The 27,576-nt window shown below is 44.9% G+C and overlaps 1 protein-coding gene across 2 annotated transcripts in view; it reads right to left on the bottom strand.

The window, feature by feature from the left end:
- LOC124804771 (ubiquitin-protein ligase E3A) overlaps positions 1-24,804 on the bottom strand; it is a 130,462-nt gene extending 105,658 nt beyond the window's left edge. Inside the window, exons 1-3 of one of the 2 annotated variants that reach the window (XM_047265089.1) lie at positions 24,564-24,804; positions 24,287-24,449; positions 23,937-24,189 (exon numbers count right to left, since the gene is read on the bottom strand). In XM_047265089.1, coding sequence (XP_047121045.1) covers positions 23,937-24,189; positions 24,287-24,449; positions 24,564-24,613 — 466 coding nt within the window. In that variant the 5' untranslated portion in view covers positions 24,614-24,804. The remainder of the gene's footprint in view (positions 1-23,936; positions 24,190-24,286; positions 24,450-24,563) is intronic. The other variant, XM_047265091.1, reaches the window with a different exon arrangement.
- Positions 24,805-27,576: the final 2,772 nt, after the last annotated feature.

Here is a 27,576-nt window from a genome sequence, read left to right as displayed (position 1 = left end):
GGAGTTTTGGCACATATTTCGTGGGTTTTAACTGCATATCGATCCAAACACTAGTTATATACCAGGGAAAAAAAATTGTGGTGATAATTGAAACTTTTTATGACTATCGATTGCAGTACAATAATTGAATGTGTCAATGTAACCACTCACTGTATCATTGCATTGAGTGGTCGACAGGCATAAAAACGGGCGTGAAAATGTTGCTGAGCTTCTGTGTGCCAATCGTACAATGCAACTATACAGTGTTTTGTTACCTTTAATACTTCCATTATTTGTACCAAGGGGCAGGAAAATTTCACAAACACAATGTCATGAAATTAGCAGTTTTTGGCAAAAAAATTAAAGACCTGAGATTTTTAGTAGATATCGGGAAATTTGTAATTCTACCACATAAAAACGTCATAAATCTGAGGATGACTGTTTACTAATAGGCGTAACTGATAGTTATTCAATGTTACAACTGCATTTTAACTTCTAATCATCTCAAGGCTGAAGTCTGTGCATTAAACTGACAGTTCATTTCCCACATAAGGAACTTTGATGTAACTACAAAAACAGTACCAAAATTAGAAAAACTAACACATGATTTGGCAAAAAACCCTGAATTTGACAAAAACTTAAGAACAAATTTGACAAAAATGTAACATTGCATTTGGCTAAAAATAACACCTAATTTGATAAAAACTACCAATAAATTTGACAAAAGGGTCACCAAATTTGGTAAAAATTACACCAAATTTGGCAAAAAATAAAACCATTTTCTCCTGTCCCTGTTTACATCCCTTTTGATTACTTCACATCAAATTTCCAAAAGAGTATCATGTCCCCATATACGTGAACTGCGTGCAGGTTTTACTATTTTCGAGTTCTAGAACAATAAAACAACTGAAATTTCTTCAGAATAAGGTTTTCAAATCAGTCTTCACATATAACAAAGAACTACAGTACAAAATAAATACACTTTCCCAGTGCTGCTATCTTACTGGGGACAGGGAGTTTTGTCGGGTAGGATGGGTGGGTGAGAGGAGCAACAAGCTAGGAAGTGTGCAGTAAATTGTGGCTGATAGATGGGAGGGACATTCAGCAAAGGGATGAGACAGGGAAAGACAGCAGGATAATGGGATAGGAATGTGGCACAGATGCTCTCACCCTTGGCCCGCGTGCACGTGTGTGTGTGTGTGTGTGTGTGTGTGTGTGTGTGTGTGTGTGTGTGTGTGTGTAAGAGGGAGAGGGGGTCGTTTGCAATGAAGAGAAATCTTTAGTAGTGTGAGATGAACCTCAAAGTAGTGTTACAGGACTGTTATTGTTCATACATTTAACAGGACCATTTTTGTTCATACATTTCAGCTCTGCTGCACACACTATGTAGCTTTTGAAATTGATTTGACTACCAACCAGCTATCCACCAGCATGAACGGCCACTGTCACACTGTGACCAAGAGCAAAGTAGATTACCATTTGGCACAACATGCAGCTGAACACAATATGCTTGATTTCAATGCCTGCTCCACTATCCAAGCCTTCATAATACCCCCTCAACCACCAGCTTTTTTGAACTGCGCAGATGGGGGTTATCCTTACAATACATTCTCCACTCCCCTAATTATACTGGTGTCAACCATGTTAACATAGCCCTCACACCCTCCGCCCAACAGTTGCTGCCGCCCATTTCCTGAGATCTCCTCCCCATGCTTTTCTCCCACACTCTGTTTCATGCCCTCTGCCAATATAACAGCCGAAAATTCTCTGCTCCTCTCCTTTTTTTCTCCATCTCCCACCTCTTGACACTGTGCCTGTTGGCATTCTAGTCCTTGCACACGTCACTTAACAGTGCCCCCCCCCCCCCCCCACACACACACACCTGTACACTACTATCTCATCCGCCCCCTTTCCAGTCCCCTCCAGATTGCTGCTTCCATCCCACGTGATAGATGCATTCTGGCCCGAGCTGCAGGAGTTGGCAGTCGTGTGCATAAGGTGTGCTTTCTTGTATGTATGAATGGGGTGTGTGTGACTTTTTACGATGATGGCTGTGGCCGAAAGCATTGTGTAAGTATCTTAATTGTTCCTGTCTGCAACTTAACTCTGCTTCTTTATGGTAAATAGCAACCTATCTTTTCCTACATTGTTGATGTGCCTATCTGGAGTATCCATTGTTTGATAGTTTTGATATGCGACCTGTAACTGCGATGTACCCTTTGAATGTAAAATACATTTTAAGACTGCATCACATTCAAATCTTCTGCTTCACAGTATGCATACAGCACAGACTGTGAGCTCTCACCTGTGTGTTCTAGAGGAGCTGGTCCACATGGGACATTGGTGTATCTGCTACATGCTTTCACACACACACACACACACACACACACATTACACAAACCCTGGTGCGCATCCATGGAACACCACAGTCAACTCTCCTAGTTATGAATGTACCAGTTCCTCACAGCCCTTGTACTCTGATGAGAATTGTGTGTGATGGACTATAAACTTTCTCAGCACATGCACCAAGGTGCTCTACAGTTACATACCATAATTATCATGTGATGGGAGATTTTAAAGTGATCCAATCTTCAAACATTTTTTATTCTACTTGTACACTCGTTGGTTTGGTGCAATGAGGTCATCAGTCCCATGATTTAAGAAGGGAGGAATCAAGGGAGGAACAATGCAAACAGCACAGTCCAGTCAAGAGGAGGGGATAATGAGCAAACAAAGAAGGGAAAGGAACAGTAGGGTAGCAAGAAGAGGAAAGGACAGGAGGGGGATGAGTGGAAATGGGGAGAGCAGGGGTGCTCCAGAAATGCTACGCATAGTGGGGCACCAGCACCGCCACCGAATCGTCCCTGACACCCACACCATACAATTATCGTGCTACAACAGGGACAACACAAGGGGAAGAAGACAAAGAAAAGAGGAAACAAAACTGCACAACAGACCACACAAAATGCAGGGAAAAAGGCAGGGAGAACATGGCTGGTGGGAAGGCAAGGTCAACGCCTCTATAACTAACATCTACGCCAACTGAGGGACTCAAATTCCAGAGGAAAATTGAAGGACTTAAACCTGAGAGTACAAACCACTTTCATGAAGAAAACTGAGTGCAGACATAATCATGCGAGGGTCATCTGCTAACACCCAAGACAAGGAATGTGGGAGGGCATATTTAATGTGAAGGTCCACAAGGTAGGGGCAGTCCAGCAAAATATGAATCACCATGACGGGAGCCTCACGACTACAAAATGGGGGTAGGGGTGGGGGCAGTGCAACTCCTTGCGGAGTAAAAAACCACAGGTCAACCTAGTATGACCAATACGAAGAGGGCAGAGAATGATAGGGAAGAATGCCTTATGGTGTGAGTCTCCCTGATGGCGCAAAGTTTTTTTCTAGACGGCAGGAAGGGTAGGGGGTAGCCTCCCAAGAATCACCCCATGATAGAGCAAAAATGGATTTGATGTAAAGCCACAAATCTGCCTCTGGATGGGTCATGGAGAATGGAGATGGGTAGTTGGAAGCCACCCCCTCCCTCCCCCCTTCCCCCAGCCCGATGAGCAGCTAGCTCATTAGTAGGGATACCTACATGGCTAGGAACCCAAAGAAAATCAACTTAACAAGCAGCATCACCAACATCAGTGAGAAAGTCATGGATGGCAGAAACCAAGGAGTTGCGGGAGAAACTGAGCGACAGCCTGAAGGCCACTATTCAGTCTGTACATAATAAAACTCAGCTGAGTGAGGGCTGTTTAAGGAAGCAGAGGGCCCGGTAGTTTGCCATCAATTCTGCAGTAAACACCCCACATGTAGCAGGCAAGAAGAGATGGTGTTCCATGCCAACAGGAGACATTAAGGCATGTGCCACATAATGAACCGATTTAGAGCCTTGGCGCAAAAAACAATGGCATCTTGAAACCAATGGCATTTTGAAACTCCTGCATGAGTAATTGGAACAAACAATGGAACACCGTTGGAGCAGTAGAGGCTTTTGGATCCCTTAAGAAATCCGTCCGGATCCAACACTGAGCAACTAATCAAGGAGGGATGATCAGGAGAGAATGTGGGGAAGAGGACAAGGAGGAAATATGGAAGTCTCAGCAGAGAGAAGTGAGGCAGAGCTCAAACAGTAAACCCAACCGAGGGATGCAGCGGGCGGATGACTGTCCAAAGCCACAAAAAGAAGAGAATAGGAGGGTTGAGCAGGGGAAGAGTGGATAGCAATGACATGGGAAACCAGGAGCTGGGACCACCAAATCAAAAGGGAAGGGATCCCAGTGCCAACCAGATGACTATCGACAGGGTTAGTGCAAAACGGATACCATGATAGTGAACTGGGTCCAAGAGGAACAGCATGGAAAAGGCAGCTGATCCATACAATTGACAACCATAGTCAAGACAAGACAGAAGTAATGCCTGGAATAGGTGGAGAAGGGTTGAATGATTTACACCTCAAAACGTGTGAGTAAGGAAGCGATGAACAAAGTTTACAGAAAAAGGCAATCTTCAGATGATAGATATGGGGAAACCAAGTAAGCCTGTTGTCACAAAGAAGACCCAAGAAATGTAACTGGGGGACCACAGTCAGTCAGCAAGCGGGTCCAGTCAAGCAAGCTCAGCAATGCCAGCAGCACAGATGACCCTATCAGTAAGATCACGGATGACTTCATCAATACAACCTGACAAAGAAGGTGGAAAAACAATCTAGGAGTTATATAGAGACCAATCAGTATGAATGGGAAGCCCGCTGGGGTAACCTGGTCATTGGGAGGTGGGAAGGGAATGAGAGAATCAACAGGAAATGGTGGTCACTACCACACAGGTCATCTTGTGGAGACCAGTGTAAGGAAGGATGAATGGGAGGGGAAGGAAGTGAAAGATCAACGGCAGAGAAAGTGCAATATGCCACACTAAAATGAATAGGGGAAACATCATTAAGAATGCATTGGTATGGTGCACAAGCGGTCAATGACCCTGACAAGATGAGAAAGCACTGCCCCACAACGGCTGATGGGCATTACAATCCCTGGGAGGGGAGGGAGGGTGGCAGATACAGGTGGTCTGTCAGAAGGAAGACAGAGATTGCAAACCATGACTGCAGAATCCAAGTGGACATGAACAGCAACTGCTTCCAATGGGGTATGAAGTGGGATCCATGTACAAACAACATCTATAAGGACCAACGTGCAGACGCCACTGGAAGCCCACAAAGGGCTGACCCAGTTCCAACAGAAAGCACAGAACCCACAAAGGGTCACCGAGTAAGCATCTTTAAAATGAGATTCCTGTAGAATGACAGAAATGACCTAGTAAAAGGCAATAAGGGACTGCAACTGTGGGAGGTGAAGATAGTAACCATTACAATTCCATTGATTAAGGACAGAGTAGGTATCCAAATGGGAGGCATGTGGGTTGGAGGGAATCTCACTTCCGGATCACCATCCATTATCACCAAGGATGGGGTCGGCGTGGCATCCATAAATAAAAGGTTGCAAGGTGGGAGATGGCACCTCTGGAGGCTATGGGGGAGGGGGATCCCAGGAAGGAGCCCCGTCTCTGTGGGCACCAAAGACGGCTGCATTTCTTCAGCCGGGAGGGGGAGTCATACCTGTTGGGGAGGGTGAGGGAACAGCAGGGGAGGGGAGCAGGATGGGACTGGGGTAAGGAAGAGGGAGGAGGGAAAAGGACGTAACAGAGACAAAAGTGGAAGTCATGGACACACAGTGAAGTCAGTCGTATGTTTGACCAGCCTCAGTGTAAGATAACTGATCAAGGAACTTACACTCCCAGACCTTATTTTCTTTTTTATAAGCCAGGCAATCTGGTGAGCACAGAGAGTGACAGTCACAATAATTAACACATATGGGTGGCAGAACACAGGCTCCCTCACAGAATGGGTGTCCACAGTCACCACACAGACGGTCCTCGGTACATTGGGAAAACATGAGCACAAAACGCACACACTGAAAGCACCTCGTGTGTGGCAGGTTGTACGGCTTCACATGACACCATTAACACTTGACCTTTATCTTCTCCAGGAGTGTATCTCCTTTGAAAGCCATAATAAAGGTGTAGCTACAGGTGCAGATGTCCTTACGACTTTTCTGCACATGAAATGATTTCCCCATCATGGCCTGGAATTCCTCATCAGTTTGAAGCACGAGTCCCTATGATAAACACTTCCTGGACCGGAATGAAGAACTGGTGAGGTGTAATAAGAACTGGGACATCGCCAAGACTATCACAAGCACAGAGCTGCACATCGGGTGGCAAAAGCAGCTATGATCATCAAGGAACCTGACTGTTCTCTTACTGAGAGACTCCACTTTGCCAAACTTGTCTTCAGTATTTCCCACAAAAAAAAAAAAAAAAAAACCTGCTTTGTGATGCTGAATGTGTTCTCATCCATCCTGGTACAAACCAGATAGTGTGGAAAGTGTTTCACCCAAAGCCAGCAACCTAGACCTCCTCCCAGGGTGTAGCCATGGAAGGGAAGGTTGCAGGGTCATAAAAGTTGCAATCTACGATCCATTACCAATCTAAGAGATGGCCGTCGAAAAGGCTGCTGCCGGAAGGTATTAGGATCCAGAACGACATGCAACCACTCCTATGCATAAGATGGGGTGGCAGCAGCTAGGTGTCAGAAGTGTAATCCCAGTGTTGTAATCCACATGGACTGGTGACCTAGTGGGATGGAGGGGGGGGGGGGGGGGGGGCTACGGCAGGGAGGAATCCACCCAGTAGACACTAAGGGGGGAATTCTTCCCCAAACAGTTCACACTACAGACAGAAAATGTAGAATCAATCATCTCCTAAAGGGGACTACAAATGATGAAAGAGGAAAGGACACAAAACTGCAATACATACAAGAAACAAGGTGGGTAGTGAGGTCGACATTGGTAAGAACATCAAGCGAGGGGTAGGAGGGAGCAGCGGGCAAGGAGCAAGAATGGGGAGGGAGAAGCACAGGGATGGAAATGCAGCCCGGGAAGTAAGAATGGCTGCAATAGCTTGGAGCCCTGTGTGTGCCATGCACAAACTCACAAAAGAACTGTGAGCCCCCTGTGAGGGTGGGCTGATGGGGTACGTGGTCTGTCAGGAGGGAGATAGAGATTGCAAAATGTGACAGCAGAGTCCAACTGTATCTGGACAGCAAATGCTTCCAATGTGGTAGGAAGGCACTAACAATGTTCATAAGGATCAACATGCAAATATCACTGGATGCCATCAAAGGGTTGACCTGATCCTGACAAAGCACAGAACTCACGAATGGTCGGGGAGTGAGTATCAGTAAAATGAGATTTCTGTAGAATGACACAAGCCATGGAGTAAAAGGAAATAATGGATTGCAACTCCAGAAGGTGATAGCAGTATCTGATACAACTCCATTGAGTAAGCATGGAATAGTGATCCAAATGGGAGGTGAACAGCCCAAACCCAGTCATGCCGTTGGGTCACCATCCATCATCAACAAGGACAGGGCAACATCCATGAACAAGAGGTCAGACACAATATATGGACACCAGAGGGCCATTTCCAGGCACTTAGTTTTCTCTCTCTCTCTCTCTCTCTCTCTCTCTCTCTCTCTCTCTCTCACACACACACACACACACACACACACACACACACACACACACACACAGAGAGAGAGAGAGAGAGAGAGAGAGAGAGAGAGAGAGAGAGAGAGAGAGAGCAGGCTTCACCAAGATAGAGATCAGGCGATCTTGGGGCGCACAGACTGTGGGTCGTGCAGCCGACATGTGGCAGTATGCCTCCAATCTGGGAGACACCAGTGGAGGGGTCTCAGCAGGAAGGAGCCTCTCAATGTCAGATGCAGCAGAATGGGGACACTTCACCAGCTGGGTCGGGGAGGGGGGGGGGGGGAGCTAGAGGGGAGGGTCAGGGAACCACAGGGGTGAGGGAAAGGAGAGGGGGGAAAGGATATAACTGAGGCAAAGTTGGATGTCACAGACACCGGGCAAATACGTTGAGCCTCAGGATAGATAGGATAAACGATCTTAGGATTTACACTCCTATGTCTTCTTTTCCTTCTTACAAACTAGGCAATCCAACGAGCATAGACAGTGATGGTCATCATATATAATGCACACTGGTGGTGGTACATAAGAGCTCCCCCTCATGGTGTGGGCATCCACATTCACAACATAGAGGGTCCCCTGTCAATCAGGAGACATGGATCCAAAATGCAAATGCTGAGAACACCTCATGGGTGGCATGATGTACGGTTTTATATCACAATAATAAACCATAACCTTGACCTTCTCAAATGGCAGAAAAAATATGTCAGTATCAATGTGACTGTCCTCATGGCCGTTTTGAATACACTGAACAAAACTGATGCCCTGCCATTCCAGACTGGCCTGGACTTCCTTACCAGTTTCAAAGATTCCATGAAAAATGACATTCTGAACCATATTCGAAAACTGGCGAGCAGCAATGGACACCAGGATGTCACCAAGGTGGTGATAGACTGGGTGGCAAAAGAAGTTTTGACCAACACCAAACCTGACCATATCTCACTGACTCCATTTCGCAAAACTTATTTTCCGTAGTGTCCATGAAAAATAATGCCTTGGTGGCAGCGAAAGTGTCCCAGTCAGTCCTGGTGCAGACCAGGTAGTGGGGAGAGGGTTTCAATCCAAGCTGGCAATCCTGGCCCACCTTCCAAGGAGTAGCCAGGGAGGAGAAGGCCACGGGGTCATAATAAGTAGCATTAAAGTATCCATTCCCAACTAAAAAGACTGCTGAAGAAGAACAAACAGTTTTTTGGAACTTAATATGTTTCATATGCAAAGCATCCACCTTATACCAACCACTCCAGTCTGGGGTTCTCTCCACAGGCGCCAACCAGCCATAGCACCAGCCTTCTGCAACAGTGGCTGTTCCCAGGAGATCTGGTACTCCAGAATAACAAGCAACCACTCCTAGACACACACGGGAAGGTAGCATGTAAGGTGTCAGAAGTGTGATCCCTGTCTCATTGGGAGTCTCAACCGAGAGTGTACATAATGAAACCATCACACGGACTGGTTACTGTGCGGGCTATATAGTGCTGAAAGGACAATAGCATCAATGAACGGATGGAAGAGACAGTACAGTCACACACCAAACACACTAAGGTAGGTGTTCTTCCCCAGTTGGCTCGCAATATGGAGACAAGATTTAGAAATGGAGGTGAAACCCCAAAGCGAAGACCAAAAATGCCAGAAAAAAAAAAGAATAAAACTGTAAGGGATGGCAGAAACCAGGAGGATAGCCAACTGGTGTAAGCAAGGATGCCAAGAGAGGGGAAGGAGTGAACACTGGGAGGGGCACAGGGAAGATAATGCAGCCAGTAAGGAAGAAAGGGCAGCAACAGCTTGGGGCCCTTGTGCGCCACACACGAACTAACCAAGGTCATTAGACCCCTGGGTGTCTAACCTGGGGGAATTTTGCCTGTCTCATATACTATGCATACCAGACGGAAGAGTTTTGTCATGATTGGTTCTGCCAAGTATTTTAACAATTGTGAAGAAATGGTGTCTAATCCAGGCTTCCTGTTTAGATTTAGGTCTTTCAGCACTTTGATAAATTATTTTCACAATATTGTATCCTTATTTCATCTTAACCCATTTTCTTCTCTCTTTCCATAATACTGCCATTACATCCTTTCCTGTACAGCTCAACTATATATTTTTTCCACACCTCTAAGCTTTTTATTCCCTGTTTAGAACTCGCTTGCCTTTTAAGCTTTTTATGTTATTGAAGAGTGGACTTCCACTTGCACACCAACTTCTCTTGATGTAACTTCAATAAAACAGATTTATCACAAAGGTAACATATCTGATGTTAACAAAACACACAACGCAAATGAAAAAACATCGAAATGTTCTGATACTGGATTTAGTATTCACAACAAAAGTAATCACATATGCCACATCAATATTGGCCAATTAATGTACAGAATTATTCATTCACCAGCCAGAAAAACTGTTTAAACAATGGCAGGCAGCAACACTTGGAATACAACAGTGATGGAAAAACCAGAATGCTGTGAAAGCTGTTGTCTTGGTTTGTTATCAACAGAACATTATTTGCAGCCTCCAATCTCTTGCACCCACCTACAGCTAACATTAAGTACGAAACAACAATACACAAAGTAGCACTGTAGCAGCTATTGTTGAATGCTGTGCTTGATTCTGTTGCGCAGTGTTCATTTTGCGCATGACAAAATGTGTTTTCTGGTACAACAAAGGCAATACATATGACCACTTGGACTTTACTGGCAATTCATTTAACAGGATAATTGTTCCTAGAAGTAAACCCAATTAGACTTGATCTGGATGAACTAGTGTTAACATGGGTGGGCTGTTCCATTAACCCCTCTCACACCACCATCATGCGAGTGGCCTACACAGTGAAGCCACAGGGGCTTCACCCACTGAAGACTACCAGAAGATCTCATATGCCTGCTGGGCTGACAGGTGGCAGCACGAACGTCACCAAAGGTCCCTGGCCCAGTGAACCTGCTCGGTTCTGTGGGTGGCCACAAACAGATCCAGCTGTATCCTGGCGTTACAAGTGTATTTAGGCTGGCGCCAATCTGTGCCTGGTCAGTTCATTCCTATGAGTCCTCTGGGCCATGTGCTGACCACATTAGTGGTCCATCACTCAGAGTTTTTCTTAAGGAAATCATCAGAATCTCCAACACCACACTACTGCCAGTCACCACTACAAAATGGACCCGTCAGTGACTACCTAGGGCATTGCCAGGAAGGGGCCTCTGCACTGAAGACTGCAGTGGATTTTAGTACTGGGCATTACCGTTACTCTGTGTTATAACTTTCAACACCAAAGTGAGCTCATACTTTAGCTTTGTCATTTATTGGGGTCATCTGCCCAATTATGAACTTCTGTTAATCAAGTACTAACCAAAACTTTACTATGAACAGTCCTAACAAAACCTCACTCATGAAGCAGCTTTTTGTTTTTGTGTTCATTAAGTAACATGTTCTGCATTGTTTACCTGGGCTGTGTTCTCATTCTGCCTCTACTAGCATGACATATCAGAGAATGTCACTGCCTGATCTGTGAGAATCAGTCAATACTTCTGAGGATTATATCATTACTGTACATGTCGAGAGCCTTGGTTCTATAGGGAAGCAAACTGAATTCTCTGCTCTCTATGCTCTACACTACGTGAGATATGCCACCCTAACCCAGGTCAACTGAAACACCCAGTACTGGATGTCAGTCTGATCCGTGATGTAACTGTGTTGTATTATGTGAACGTTGCCGGTATGCCTGAAATGGATTGGGTTTGAAGGTGGTGTTTTGCAGTACGTTGTGGCACTAGCATTGAATGGAATGGTGTAGAATTCTTTGTCAGTCATTGTATATTACTTGAAGGCTTTGTATTGGAATTGTGTATTTAGAGCTTTGTCAATGAGTTATAGTACCAATAGTTCCTGGCTACATATATGTTTCTGGCTTTGACATTGTTAGTTTGGCATGTTGTTAATGGTTGGAGAGTTAATTTTTGCTTTATATTTGTTGCGACAAAGAAATTAACTATCACATCATTGCACACACAATGGGTGATTTGGTGACAAAGATACATGTCCTCCAGTCGTCTGGTCTGGTGGTTGAATATGGCCAGTGTTATGTATGGTTTTATGACTTGTTTACTCTAGAAGTATGGTACATGTGTTTTACATGGAAATCGATATTTATGTAATTTTTTTGAGTTTGCATGTTGTATGTGTTAGCTATAGCCAATAATGATTAATTAAGATTGGTGGGTATCAAAGAGGTTGTTCTAGCTATTTCAGTAACATTAGATTTTTGATAATAGTTATACCAGCAAGGCTCTTTCTATCTTTTTTTTCTGTTGTTGGCTTTGTCCTAGATGTATTCAATACCAGAGCAAAAGTTTTGGATGTCGACTTCGTTCTAATTACACAGGTCAAATGAAATTTCCAACACCAATTTTGTGGATTTGATGTAATTTTGGCTTACTTCACTTTTGAATAACTTTGTTTGGGTAAGTACTTGGTGCTTCAAGAACCAGAACAGATTTTAATTGTTTATTATAAACAAACTATAAAAGATAAACACACGAACATGTCACTGGATAGAGGAAGGTTCAAAGTTTTGAGACAGGGGTGCTGTTGTTTGTTTGTAGCAATATGGCAACTACACCAAAAGAGAAATCATCCTGTGTATGTTTGAATTTGCATGAAGTGAAACCACTGCTGAAATGCAACGTGTACTCTGCCGTCGACTCAGCAAGAAGCCAACTCTGCACAATCATAGTTGGTTGGTTGGTTTGTGGGATTAAAGGGACCAGACTGCGACGGTCATCGGTCCCCTTTTCCAAAAAATTAAAACCACCCAAAGAGAATAAAAACGAACAGCAGGAAAGACGTCAGACGACACAGGACAAGAAATACTCCGACAGAGATCAGACAAAACAAATTAAAATCACACAGAGTGTAACGGTGGTTGGCCGACCATAGAGAAAAAAAAAGAGGAAAACCCAACCACCAAGAACACATTAAAAACTCAGTTTAAAACAGTTTAAAATCAGAGGCTAAAAGCCAGAATAAATAATAATAAAAAAAAAAAGAACACTCAGATTAAACGATAAAACCCCCCTGCCCAAATAAAATGCAAAACTAAGTCCACCATGGCAGAGTCATCTATTAAAAGGGCAGAGAGTGTGTCAGGCAGCGCAAACGTCTGCCGGAGCACAGATAAAAGTGGACAGTCCAACAAAATGTGGACCACTTTCAATGCCGAGCCGCAGCGACAGAGAGGGGCGTCCTCACGGCGCAATAAGTGGCCGTGGGTCATCCGTGTGTGCCCAATACGCAGTCAGCAGAGGACGACAGACTCCTTGCGAGAGACTCGCAAGGAGGAGTGCCACACAGTCGTCGTCTCCTTGACGGCATGGAGTTTGTTAGGGGTGGCCAGACCGCGCCATTCAGCGTCCCAAAGCAAGATAACTTTGCGGCGTAAGACCGCTCTCAAATCAGTCTCTGGAAGGCCAATGTCTAGAGTGGGTTCACTGGTGGCCTGTTTGGCCAGGCGGTCAACATGTTCATTGCCCGGGATACCGACATGACCGGGGGTCCACACAAAGACCACAGAGCGGCCGCAACGGACAAGAGTATGCAGGGACTCATCACCAGACGAGAACGAGGGAAACACTGGTCGAGAGCTCGTAAACCGCTCAGGGAATCGCTACAGGTAACGAAGGACTCAACCTGAGCAGGAGCGGATATACTCTAGGGCACGAAAGATGGCGACCAGCTCAGCAGCGTAAATGCTGCAGCCGTCCGGCAAGGAACGTTGTTCGGAATGGTCCCCTAGAGTTAGTGCATAACCGACACGACCAGCAACCATCGAACTGTCAGTGTATACAACTCCAGAGCCCTGATACGTGGCCTAGATGGAATAAAAGCGGCAGCGGAAGGCCTCTGGAGGGACTGAGTCCTTCGGGACCTGTGCCAAGTCAAGCCAAAGGCAAGGGCGAGGAACACACCATGGGGATGTATGCAAAGTGGCCCGAAAAGGAGTTGGAACAGTGAAAACCCTAAGCCCGGAGAGAAGCTCTTTGACGCGGACCACGATCGTACAACCTGACCGGGGCCGACGTTCTGGCAGATGGACGACCGATTGCGGGAACAGGAGACGATAGTTTGGATGCCCGGGCAAGCTAAAAACATGGGCAGCATAAGCGGCCAGCAAACGTTGGCGCCGTAACCACAGGGGAGGGACACCTGCCTCCACTAGTATGCTGTCCACAGGGCTGGTACGGAAAGCACCAGTGGCTAGGCGTATCCCGCTGTGGAGGATCGGGTCCAGCACCCGCAACGCAGATGGGGATGCTGAGCCATAAGCCAGGCTCCCATAATCCAGACGGGACTGGATTAACGCCTGGTAGAGCCGCAACAGGCTAGATCGGTCGGTGCCCCAGCGGGCGTGGCTCAAGCATCTCAGAGCATTTAGATGCCGCCAACACGCCTGTTTAAGCTGCCGAATATGAGGCAGCCAAGTCAGCCGGGCATCAAAAACTACACCCAAAAACCTGTGGGTCTCCACCACAGCAAGGAGTTCATCGGCAAGATAAAGCTGCGGCTCAGGATGGGCTGTTCGGCGCCGGCAGAAATGCGTAACGCAGGTCTTGGCAGCCGAAAACTGAAAACCATGCGCTACAGCCCAAGACTGCACCTTGCGGATTGCGCCCTGTAGCTGACGTTCAACAGCTGCAATGCCAGTAGAGCTGTAGTAAAGGCAGAAGTCGTCAGCATACAGGGACGCTGAGACAGACTTCCCCGCCGCCGTAGCAAGCCCGTTAATGGCTATTAAAAACAGGCAGACACTTAAAACAGTTCCCTGGGGCACACCGTTCTCCTGGACGTGGGAGGAACTATGGGAGGCCGCAACTTGCACGCGGAAGGTACGATACGACAGAAAATTGCGGATAAAGATCGGCAGAGGGCCCCGAAGATCCCATCCATGAAGTGTAGAAAGGATGTGATGACGTCATGTCGTATCGTACGCCTTCCTCATGTCAAAAAAGACAGCGACCAGGTGCTGACGGCAGGCAAAGGCAGTACGGATGGCCGACTCCAGACTCACCAGATTGTCGGTGGCGGAGCGGCCTTTACGGATCCCACCCTGAGATGGAGCCAGGAGGCCCCTTGACTCCAGTACCCAGTTCAACCGCCGGCTCACCATCCGTTCAAGCAATTTGCAAAGAACGTTGGTGAGGCTAATGGGACGGTAGCCGTCCACCTCCAAAGGGTTCTTCCCAGGTTTCAGAATAGGGATAACAATACTTTCTTGCCATTGTGACGGAAACTCACCCTCGACCCAAATGCGGTTGTAAAGGTCGAGGAGCTGTCGCTGGCAGTCCACTGAAAGGTGTTTCAGCATCTGACAGTGGATGCGATCTGGCCCAGGAGCGGTATCAGGGCAAGCGGCAAGCGCACTGTGAAATTCCCACTCACTGTATGGAGCATTGTAGGAGTCAGATTGGTGGATGCGAAAAGAAAGGCTCCGACATTCCATCCGCTCTTTAATGGGGTGGAAGGCCAGTGGGTAATTGGAAGAAGCGGAACTCAGAGCAAAATGCTCTGCCAAGCTGTTGGCAATTTTGTCGGAGTCTGTACAAACTGCTCCATTCAGTGAGAGCGCAGGGACGCTGACAGGGGTCTGATAGCCATAGAGGTGTCGGATCTTGGCCCAGACCTGTGATGGAGAGACATGGAGGCCAATGGTGGACACATACCGCTCCCAGCACTCCTACTTGCTTTGGCGGATAAGGCGTCGGGCTCGCGCGCGCAGCTGTTTGAAGGTGATAAGGTTTTTGATGGAGGGATGTCGCTTGTGATGCTGGAGCGCCCGCCGGTGATCTTTAATCGCTTCAGCGATCTCAGGCGACCACCAAGGCACAGTCCACCGCCGAGGGGACCCAGAAGAACGGGGAATGGCAGATTCGGCGGCAGTAACGATGCCGGTGGTGACCGATTGAACCACCACGTCAATGTCATCACTAGAGAGAGGCTCAATAACAGCAGTGGAGGAAAGCAAGTCCCAGTCAGCCTTATTCATGGCCCACCTACAAGGCCGCCCAGAGGACTGACGCTGTGGCAGTGACAGAAAGATCGGAAAGTGGTCACTACCACACAGGTCGTCATGCACACTCCAGTCAACAGACGGTAAGAGGCTAGGGCTGCAAAATCGAAAGGTCGATGGCGGAGTACGTGCCATGCGCCACGCTGAAGTGTGTGAAGGAACCATCATTTAAAAGCGAAAGATCGAGCTGTGCCAATAAATGCTCAATGGTGGCGCCTCGACCTGTCGCCACCGACCCACCCCACAGAGCTGGGGTTCGCATTGCTGGAAACCAAGTTTCCTGAAGAGCAATGCAGAAGAAAGGGTGAAGGCTGATAAGTTGGCGGAGCTCAGCTAGATGGTGGGAGAAACCGCTGCAGTTCCACTGGAGGATGGTATTGGTCATGTCTGAGAAAAGCTTGACGGGATGTGGAAGGCAGATTACACTGCGGAGTCACCTGCTGCCTCCAATTGAGCACCGGTGCTAGCGCTATCCATGGCGTCTGAGGGACCGGCGAGATCGAGGTCCTCAGCGGACGCCAGAATCTCCACCTCGTCCTTAGACGTAGAGCTTGTAGGAAGCGGTGGGACGGGTGGCACCGCAATGTCGGTATTCTTGGGGACTTTCTTCTGTTTCTGTTTCTCTCGTTGTGCCTTCGGTGGTGCAGGCTTGGAGGGCTACACAGGGTCAGTCACAGGGACGGTCGACGACCGTGAGGCCCTATGACCAGGGACTGGTGGTTGTTTGAGCCACTTGCGGGTGTCTGCTGTGCCGCTGGTCGGAACTTGCGAAGGGAAGTCCCCAAGGGACCCCTTCCTTGCGAGAGTAGCCGAAGAAGTCTTACGCTTCTTCGGCTGGGAAGGGGGAACTGATGTCCCCGATTGTTGGGGGAGGGAGGGGGGGGGGGTGTGTTGCTCCTGAAGTAGATGGAGCAGGAGCAACAGGTTGTTAAGTGCCCCCCCACAAGCAAGGGGGCTGGTAAATTCTGACCGATCTTAGAGCCGATTTGTGACGATGGGAGAACTGTCGTTGCAGCAGCGGCGTAGGTTGACGTCATTGCCACAGGATGGAGCCGCTCATATTTCCGCCTAGCCTCGGGATAGGTCAGGCGGTCCAGGGTCTTATATTCCATTATCTTCCTTTCTTTCTGGAATATCCTACAGTCCGGCGAGCAGGGGGAATGGTGTTCTCCGCAGTTAACACAGATAGGAGGCGGGGCACATGGAGTTTTGGGATGCGAAGGACGTCCACAATCCTGACACGTGATGCTGGAAGTACAGCGAGATGACATGTGCCCGAGCTTCCAGCATTTAAGACACTGCATCGGAGGAGGGATATATGGCTTCACATCACAACGGTAAACCATCACCTTAACCTTTTTGGGTAAGACATCACCCTCAATGGCCAAGATGAAGGTACTGGTGGCTACCTGATTATCCCTTGGACCCCGATGGACGCGCCGGACGAAGTGAACACCTTGTCGTTCTAGGTTGGCGTGCAGTTCATCGTCGGACTGCAGAAGAAGATCCCTGTGGAATATAATACCCTGGACCATGTTGAGACTCTTATGGGGCGTGATGCTAACTGAAACATCCCCCAACTTGTCACAAGCGAGCAACCTCCGTGACTGGGCAGAGGAAGCTGTTTTGATGGGAACTGACCCAGAGCGTATTTTGGACAAGCTCTCCACCTCCCCGAACTTGTCCTCTAAATGCTCCACAAAAAACTGTGGCTTGGTTGGCATAAAAGATTCACTATCAACCCGTGTACAGACAAGGTACTGGGGTGAACAATCTCCACTGCTGGCTTTAGCCATGCGTTCCTCCCACGGAGTGGCTAGGGAGGGAAATGATCTTCGATTGTATTGCTTGCCGTTGAGGTTAGACTTCGATCGCTTAGAGACTGCTGGTGGAGGCCCACCAGCGAGAGATGATGTACCACGCTTCATTGCGGGTCATCCGCCCTGATGCCACCCACTCCGACCAGGGGCTCTCCCCACGGGCGCCACCCAGCCGCAGCAAAGACCACCTGGCAGGATGGCCTTTGCCGGGAGTCCCGATGCCCCAGAGGGATAGGCATCTACTCCTCGGCAGACGTGGGGAGGTAGCAGCTCAGGCATCATCAGTGCGATCCCTGTGTAGTCAGGGGGCTACCACCAAGAGGGTACATGACGACCCCACCACAACGGACTGGCTACCGTGCTGGATGTCGGGTGTCAAATATCCATATGTGTCACGAGTGCGAAGATGGAAGTGCATAATGGAGGGCACGTACGCCACCCGGAACACACTGCAGCTGACGTGGCCGGATGCTCGATGTAAGACCAACACCATGACCATATCGGTTGTGCCAGATCTTAGGGCAAGATGGATATAGAATGCACTACGTAAGGCGTCCTTCCCCAAATGGTACGCACTAACAGAAAATCTTGAAATCTAGTGGTCAAACCCCTTAGGGGACCATCACATTAAGGCCGAAAAGTTTGAGACTCCTTTTAGTCGCCTCTTACGACAGGCAGGAATACCACGGGCCTATTCTAACCCCCGAACCCACAGGGGGGCACAGTCATAGTTACAATGGTATACAAAATTCTTGGAAGTTGGTTGCATATGCAAAGGGAAGACCACTGGTCACTCAGCATGGCTGATGAAAATGTCGAGCATATCCAAGATGCGTTCCCATGGAGCCCTCTGAAGTCCACAAGACAGGCAGTCCAGTAACTTCCACTTCCTCGGTTGGTTGGTTTGTTTAAAAGAGGGCAGAAGGGACTAAATTACGAATTCATCAGTATCTTGTTCCGAAGGAAACAATGCCACGAGGGTGAGAATAAGACAATGAGACTTACAGCACAAAACAGAATGAAAGGAAAAACCACAACAACGACTGGAGGGCAACAAACACTAAAACGGACAAAAGCAGAAAAGAAAACCACAAAGATGCAAGAAACAGGTAGAAGGTGTTAAAACAAGATAGCAGGTTACCATGGCTGGCTGACCATGAGGATAAAAAGGAAAAGCCAGCCACTCTGCAACACACTAAAACTTCCACCCTGAAAGCACTAGGGTGGAGGACACACAGGGACAAAGGACATGTGCTAAAACTTAGAGAAAATGTTAAAACTCAACCTCACAAATAAAACCACAGAGCTGCTGTGAGAGGTGCGCACGGAGGTCTTCCACACATTTGTAGTTTTCCTAATGGCACACAGCTTGTTGTGCGTACTGAGGTTATGCCATTTCATCTCTCAAAGCAGCAAAACCTTGCGGCGTAATTCTGAATGCAGGTCAGTTTCAGAGAAGCCAATCTCCATAAGCGGTTTTCACGTAGCCTGTTTGACCAGCCTGTCGGAAAGTTCGTTGCCTGGGATTCCCACGTGACCTGGGATCCAGACAAACACCACTGAATGACTGGACCGCAATCAAAGGATGACGGGGGTAGCACTGGTCGATAGCTTGTAGGCTGCTCAAGGAGTCACTACACAGGAGAAATGACTCACCTGGGCATGAGCGGATGTGCTCAAGAGCACGAGATATGGCCACCAGCTCTGCAGTGAAAACACTGCAGCCATCTGGTAAGGAGTGCTGTTCTATATGTCCTCCACGAACATAGGCAAAGCCAATGAGACCATCAGCCATCGAGCCGTCGGTGTAAACCACTTCACGGCCCAAGTACATGTCGAGAACCAAGAGGAAGTCACAGCAGAGAGTCACAGGGTTAAAAGAGTCCTTAGGGCTATGTGAAAGGTCCAGGCGAAGCTGTGGCCTAGGTGTATACAATGGAGGTGTTCGTGAATGAACCTCAAGTATAGGTGGTAAAGGCAAGGACTCCAGTTTGGAGAAATGGGATCGCACATGAACTGCAATTGTAAGCCCTGACCTGGGCTGCCAATGAGGGAGATGAACTGCCATGGGCGGGAAAAGGAGACGGTAATTCAGATGCGCAGGAGAATTACAAACGTGTGCAATGTAACTGGAGAACAACTGCGCACGCCTAACCTGAATCTTAGAAGAAAGATTAAGGAAAGGCAAACCTACGTTTCTAGCATTTGTAGACTTAGAGAAAGCTTTTGACAATGTTGATTGGAATATTCTCTTTCAAATTTTGAAGGTGGCAGGGGTAAAATACAGGGAGTGAAAGGCTATTTACAATTTGTACAGAAACCAGATGGCAGTTATAAGAGTCGAGGGGTATGAAAGGGAAGCAGTGGTTGGGAAGGAAGTGAGACAGGCTTGTAACCTATCCCCGATGTTATTCAATCTGTATATTGAGCAAGCAATAAAGGAAACAAAAGAAAAGTTCGGAGTGGGTATTAAAATCCATGGAGAAGAAATAAAAACTTTGAGGTTCAGTCCTATAAGGAAAGGATCGCACACTGCGCAGCACTATTCTAAAAAGAGGACGGACAAGCGTAGTGTAGGCAGTCTCCTTAGTAGATCTGTTACATTTTCTAAGTGTCCTGCCAATAAAACGCAGTCTTTCGTTAGCCTTCCCCACAACATTTTCTATGTGTTCCTTCCAATTTAAGTTGTCCGTAATTGTAATACCTAGGTATTTAGTTGAATTTATAGCTTTTAGATTAAGACTGATTTATCGTGTAACCGAAATTTAACGAGTTCCTTTCAGTACTCATGTGGATGACCTCACACTTTTCGTTATTTAGGGTCAACTGCCACTTTTCGCACCATTCAGATATCTTTTCTAAATCATTTTGCAGTTTGTTTTCGTCTTAGGATGACTTTATTAGTTGATAAATGACAGCACTATCTGCAAACAACCGAAGATGGCTAATTAGATTGTCTCCCAAATCGTTCATGTAGATGAGGAACAGCAAAGGACCTATAACACTACCTTGGGGAAAGCCAGAAATCACTTCTGTTTTACTCTACGACTTTCCTTCAATTACTATGAACTGTGACCTCTCTGGGAGGAAATCACAAATTCCATAGGCACGCAATTTCACTACAAGCCGCTTGTGCGGTACAGTGACAAAAGGCTTCGCGAAATCCAGAAATACGGAATTGATCTCAAATCCCTTGTCAATAGCACACAACACTTCATGTGAATAAAGATCTAGTTGTGTTTCACAGGAACGATGTTTTCTAAACCCATGCTGACTGTGTGTCAATAGACCATTTTCTTTGAGGTAATTCATAATGTTTGAACACAATATATGTTCCAAAATCCTGCTGCATATCGACGTTAATGATATAGGCCTGTAATTTAGTGGATTACTCCTACTACCTTACTTGAATATTGGTGTGACCTAAGCAACTTTCCAGTCTTTGGGTATGGACCTTTCGTCGAGCGAACGGTTGTCTATGATTGTTACATATGGAGCTAATGCATCAGCATACTCCAAAAGGGACCTAATTAGTATACAGTATGGACCAGAAGACTTGCTTTTATTAAGTGATTTAAGTTGCTTCACTACTCCGAGGATATTTACTTCTACGTTACTCATGTTGGCAGCTGTTCTCTATTCGAATTCTGGAATATTTACTTCATCGTCTTTTGTGAAGGCATTTCGGGAGGCTGTGTTTAGTAACTCTGCTTTGGCAGCACTGTCTTCGATAGTATCTCCATTGCTATCACACAGAGAAGGCATTGATTGCTTCTTGCCGCTAACATACTTCACATACGATCAGAATCTCTTTGGACTTTCTGACAGGTTTCAAGACAGAGTTTCGCTGTGGAAACATTTATAAAACTGTTATAAGCATCTCGCATGAAGTCCGCACTAAATTTCAAGCTTCTGTAAAAGATTGCCAATCTTTGGGATTTTGCGTCTGTTTATATTTGGCATGTTTGTTTCATTGTTTCTGCAACAGTGTTCTAACCAGTTTTGTGTACCAAGGATGATCCTCCGTCGTTTGTTAATTTATTTGGTATAGATCTCTCAATTGGTGCCGATACTATTTCTTTGAATTCAAGCCACATCTGGTCTACGCTTACATTATTCATTTGGAATGAGTGGAGATTTTCTTTCAGGAAGTCGTCAAGCGAATTTTTATCTGCTTTTTTGAATAGGTATATTTTTCGCCTATTTTTCGAGGATTTGGGGATTACAATATACAATCTTGCTACGACAACCCTCTGTTCACTAATCCCTGAATCTGTTTTGATGCTCGTTATTAACTCAGGATTATTTGTTGCTAAGAGATCAAGTGTGTTTTCACACCCATTTACTATTCGTGAGGGGTTCATGAACTAACTGCTCGAAATAATTTTCAGAGAATGCGTTTAGTTGGTTTAAATCAACTACAACACCACAGGTTGTTGGTAATTATTCCCAGCTCCACATAGCCTAAAGTCCACACTGACAAGGAGAGAGCCCCAGTGGTGGGACCAACTTTTGGAAACCACCTATGTGGTGATGTGTGTTAAGATTATCACACCCAGCAGGCATTCACCATGGTGGGCCCTCGTTAGAGAGTAATCGAAGGGGGAAGAAAATTTGTAATTTCATGTGACGTTCAATACTATAAAAAAGAAGAATTATGGACAGTGGTCGCATGGTGTAAGGCCTTCACATGCTGAAGGTTACTGGTTCGAATCTCATCACGTGCCTTAAATCTGTTCTATTTTTAAATATTTATCAAAATAACTGATCATTATTTATATTCAATTAATTGGTTTAAATGTATTTTTTATTTCTGTTTCTTTTGTCATATCATAATTTATCAATTTTTTCATCTGTTCTCATTTTTTCTTTGTGTCAATCTTTTTCAACTTGAAACTTTTGTGAATGTGAATTTAATTATATTTATCTATTATAATATTTAAATCTCTGAAAATGACAATCTACTGGTTAAAAACAAAACATGAAATTATCTATTTACATCGGCTGTGCAACAGTGTCAAAACATTTTTCATTACAAGGGTTTTTTTTATGGTAATTACTGTACAAACATTTAAAACATAGCCTTAATTCCTAATGCACTATGGACAAAATAACGGAGATGAAGATTTAAACAAAAGAAGGAATTATAGATAAAACCAAATTCAACAAAAATGAGGAACAGAAATAATGATTGCAATAACATGGACAAAAAAGTTGGACAAGTAAAGAAATTAAATCAAAATTAATTAAAATCACATTAACAAAGATTTCAAGTGCAAAATGAATGATAGGGAGGAAAAAGAGCAAACGAAGAAGCTGATATGACGATTAAAATGATGTGACATAGGAATAGAAATAAGAAATTACATTTAATCCAATTAACTGAATTAAAATAATGAGCAAATTAACTACAATACATATTTAAAAATAAAAAATTAAAATACGTGACGAGATTTGAACCCATGAGCTTCTGCATTTCATTACATCATCAACCAGTCAATATGCTGCTATTATTGAGTGCCATACAAAACTCCATAATTTTCTTAAACAATAACTCACAAATGAGTGCCTACCAGGGTGAATGGCTGCAGGTGTGATAGCTGGAACATTAACCTATACCACAGTACAGACAGTTTAAAAAAGTCTATCAAACTGCTGGGGACCTCTCCTTGTGAGTATGACAATTGCATCACTCTGCAATCAGTACTTATCCTCAGAACCAAACTACAGTAACTCAAAAAACAGAAGTTTTCTGTTAGATATTTCAGCATTTTTCTCACGCCTGCTTGCCATTTCATCCTCCTAAAAACTGTTCTACATCTAATCTGCAATTCATATGGGACAGTATTGTGTCCTACCACACATGTTTCTTTAGGATTCTTATCATTTCAGTCACTGATGAGAGAAAAGAATGGTTGCTTATACCCCTTGAGTGGGGGCAGTTAATAATCTATTTTTACATTCACTGTCTCTAGTAGGCCGCATATGCGGGAGACAGTGATATTTAATGATAATGATGAGCACAGCAGAACATCTAACTACAGAATATGAGGCTGTCTACGCTATTATAGCTTAAATCAGTTAGGTAAATGGTAAACACATGAGTTTCATTCATTCAAAAAGGTACACAATAATACTGTGTGTGTGTGGTTATACAGAGCGTATGTAATCCCATACAGAAAATGTAGGCTACATTCTTCAAAATCAATCATAATTTGTTGATTCAAACAATATCATCTGTTCCTCTCAACCTCGTTCCGAAATAATAGTTTCAGGTTCCTGATACGGCTTAAGAAAGAAAAATGAAATGTATGCCAATTTCCATTGCTTCATGAATGTCTCAGCATATATTTGTTATGCAAAGATAAATTCAGGCCTTGTTCACAACTATTCAGTAACAAATTTCGTCAATATCTTTACACAGGAAACATAGAAACCATTTAGACGCTAAAATGAAAATTTATATTGTGCCATCTTCCTTACCTGTACAGTGTGCTGAATCATTCGTCTCCAATTTATTGAGAATGGTAAATACTTTAGTTGGGGTTATTGCACCCATGCACGAGTCATTCTTTGTCACATCATCTCCCTTCACTGAATCCTTTTCATTATTTTTGGTCGTCATGGTTTGCTGTGTCCTTGCAACTTTTGTAGGCTGTGCATCACAAAGTCGTGCTTCCTGAGAGAACAACTGAATGGCCTGTACAGCTGCCTGGTTTGGTGTCAACGACTTAACCTGTTCACCACGAAATTAACACGTTAGTTACGTAAATAAACCAGAATAAATTCAATGTAACATATAACCAATAGGAAATCACACAATGTTTACATACTTTCCCACTCGACGCACAAAATTCATTATCACAGTTGGTGTTACCACAGCCATCGGTTAACTGGTAAAAATAACGCTCTATCAATTTCTTGGCAGCTGCTCGCTTCATTGTGTCTGTTGAATGCGACGTTGATGTTAACTCTGAAGACGATGCAGCTGAAGAACTACACGCATCACAATACGCAGTCAGCAGATTAAGAAACGTAGTAAAATACGCATTTCAAAGATATCCGTATATTTATGTTTCCACGACGTTAGCTACACACCACTCAACGTACCTTGAGGCCTCGCCGTCCTCCCTTTCGTGTTCCTTGTTTTGTGAGCTCATAGAATGTTGTTGACTGCGCAGCACAGAATTTATAAAATCGTAAGCAAAATTTCTGTATTGCTTAAAATACAAAGGTTACTATGCAGAACTGTACACGAACATTTAATCATGGGCATCAAAACAAATAATTTAAAGACAGGTCTGCAAATATAATTGATCGATAAGTTTGGCTGGGACGATAGGAACTGCAAAGATGCTACACCTGGAAGCACGGATAACATCTCTGCATTCGGCTGTTTGAAGCACAACACTATACTTGCCGCGAAGGTACGTACACACACTTCCCTATCCGACATGTCACTCCTCGTTTCCAACGAATTTCTCCTTGTGTTTACAGGAAGAATGAACCGATCGCGAAAACATGTCCATTTTGTATGCTATTGTTTTTTGTTTCAAAACAAAATATGTAATGAATGGGAATCAGGTGGCTTTTGTTTCATTTGATGGTGGTATACCTGCTACAGGTGTATTTATTGTAAGTAAAAGAATCACAGTCACAAAAACGGAAAAGCAATGGTAGCAGGGAAATCAAGTACGTATGAACGCATTCAATAGCTGCAGCTCAGACAGAAAACCATATGAAAATGAACTATCCTCACAGTACGGATTTGCGATTCCAATTCTGTCAAGAGACCGTGGAGGGGCGTGTATATCCAGTATAGCGCTGTGTTAAAATCGATCTAGAGCTGTCGACTGATATGTTCGATATTACTTGTACGGATTCCTTATCGTTCCCTGTCAGAAATGTCAAGGACTGAAAACTATAAAAAGAGACTTCTTGCTACAGTACTGGAAATATCTGCACAGTCGTTTATTGTAATTTTATTTTCTGAAACCGAAGGGAAGAGAAAGTCATTGCAGTGACAAATCCATTAAAACATTTTCTCGAAAGAAATGCCATCAAGTTCCAGACGGCATGCGAATGTCGGATATATGGTCCACAGTGATTTTTTATTATCTTTTTGCAGCGAGTAGGTCTTCGTAATTGTCTATCTTTTTACATTCAACCTCATGCACAGTTATGCATGTTTTGCTTCCGTATACTTCATCACTCATATTTCCCAGTATATTGACCACTCTGTTTCCGCTGTCATTAAATGCATTTGTTGGGTTAAGCACATTTGACACAAATGACTGTAGCGAAACATTTGTCTGAGGCACAAGTACAAAGGTCTACGCAGTGATTAGAACGAGTTAGTATAAATTCCATATTACGGTGCAAAGCACTGACCTCAGGATGGAAGCCAGCGGTACTGAACGCGCACGTTCCACCGCCCTCTTCCGCACTCTGCGGTCAACCGCCTCGGGATCTAGCCGCGTCCTATTTATACGCCAAGTTCGTTGACGCAAGTTCGTAAGAAACAAAAGACCGCCGCGCTTTCAATGCATTCGAAATCATACAGTTCCTTGGTGATATTACACCGGGTTGTTTTCCCTGTATCCATAAGAGATTCGTCAAGGATCTGTGCGTTTTATATTGCTTGCTGGTCATCATATTAATATCGTCGGACAGTCATTCATATTTTCGGAACGATTTGCAATATTAGCGTAAAAGCAACAGCCAGCTTAGGCAGATGAACACAGCAGTATCTCAGGGCTATTGCGTATTTTGCTTGTTCCTCATATCACGTCTCGTTACGTGTCAAAAGTACTTGCTACACGCCGTCAGGGCGTCGCTTTCTGAATTAACGAAATAAGAAGACTACTTCCTCCTCCTAATCCACGCAATTCTCTGTTGGTGATTTGGAGTGCTTTTTACAAAACCTTTTTGCCACAAAATTCAGAAATTAACACCTTGGCAGTCATTTTTCTTCGGTCAAAGGGCTCGCTTTTCTCTGTTATTAATTTTTCACAGCATTGACAGCTGTTAGTACACCTATACACCAACAGTTGTACATACAGGGTGGTTTTGCACAATAGAGACAAAGAGCAGAAAACGCTCCTTGAGAGAGTAAAGCAAAGCTGTTATCAACTCTGATATTTGTTTGTTCTCAAAGTGCCCTTTGTTGCATGGCTGAGTTACACTCCCAGTTTTAGATTGACTTATAGTCAAACCCACAGTGAGAAAAACAGAACAACCCAACTTTTTTCACAGACACAAAGTGTTCCCTGAATGGATAGAAGCGATAAGCGACAGAAAACAATTCCGAGGACCGACCTTAAGATTTTTAGTCAAACTTCTAACCACCCCAGGCTACTGTTATCCTCCCGCCTTTTTCCTGTCACCAATTACACAATGAGATTGGTTTGTAACTTAATAAAACTGAAAATTATAACAAATCTTATACGAATCTTCGCTGAAGCATATAATTTTCCACTGTTTTGGAGCCCTTTGAAGACACAGGAGCGTGGGAAATGCCTGACTGTCCTTGAGTTTTCTTCGGAAATTACGTTCTTTCTTACTCCAGATTATATCTTCAAGAAACTCACACGAACTAAGTGATTTTCTTTAAAAGAAAATAGAGTTTATTTTGGCGTTTACGATGCGTCATTTCTGGCACAGATAGCCTCCTAAACGTTTTAGCGTGGACAAGGAGTAGGGAACCTTAGTGGGTTTTCTCTTGGTACTGTTGCACAAGAACCGTTCAGCAGAATGAGTACGTGTCCCTCCTCACAAAGAATGCAACTCTTAACAAGCGCTTACTTGTCCTCAAGTTCAATGCATCTGATCATATTCTTCAATAAATGAGAGCATACAATGCAAGGAAGCAAGAATAGGAAAAATGATGAATCACAGACCGATAATGCTATAATCTACAACCTGTTCAGCCCAGAAGATCGCAGTTTAGGAAATGGATGTGCTGTAGACGACATCTAAGCGACACGCTTCAAATATCCCCCAGTTACCTCCATAGAGGTCAAAGACTCTCCATCCTATTCAATCATCTTTCAGCCGTTCACCTGGGATAACAATATTTCCTTTTCTGATATTTCGGCAATTAACTGTCCTGATATCTTCAAGT

This window comes from Schistocerca piceifrons, chromosome 7 (genome assembly GCF_021461385.2).
Source record: "Schistocerca piceifrons isolate TAMUIC-IGC-003096 chromosome 7, iqSchPice1.1, whole genome shotgun sequence".
In the NCBI taxonomy this organism is placed as follows: domain Eukaryota; kingdom Metazoa; phylum Arthropoda; class Insecta; order Orthoptera; family Acrididae; genus Schistocerca; species Schistocerca piceifrons.
Note: the sequence above shows the minus strand (reverse complement) of the source record. Positions and strands in the feature narration are given on the sequence as shown.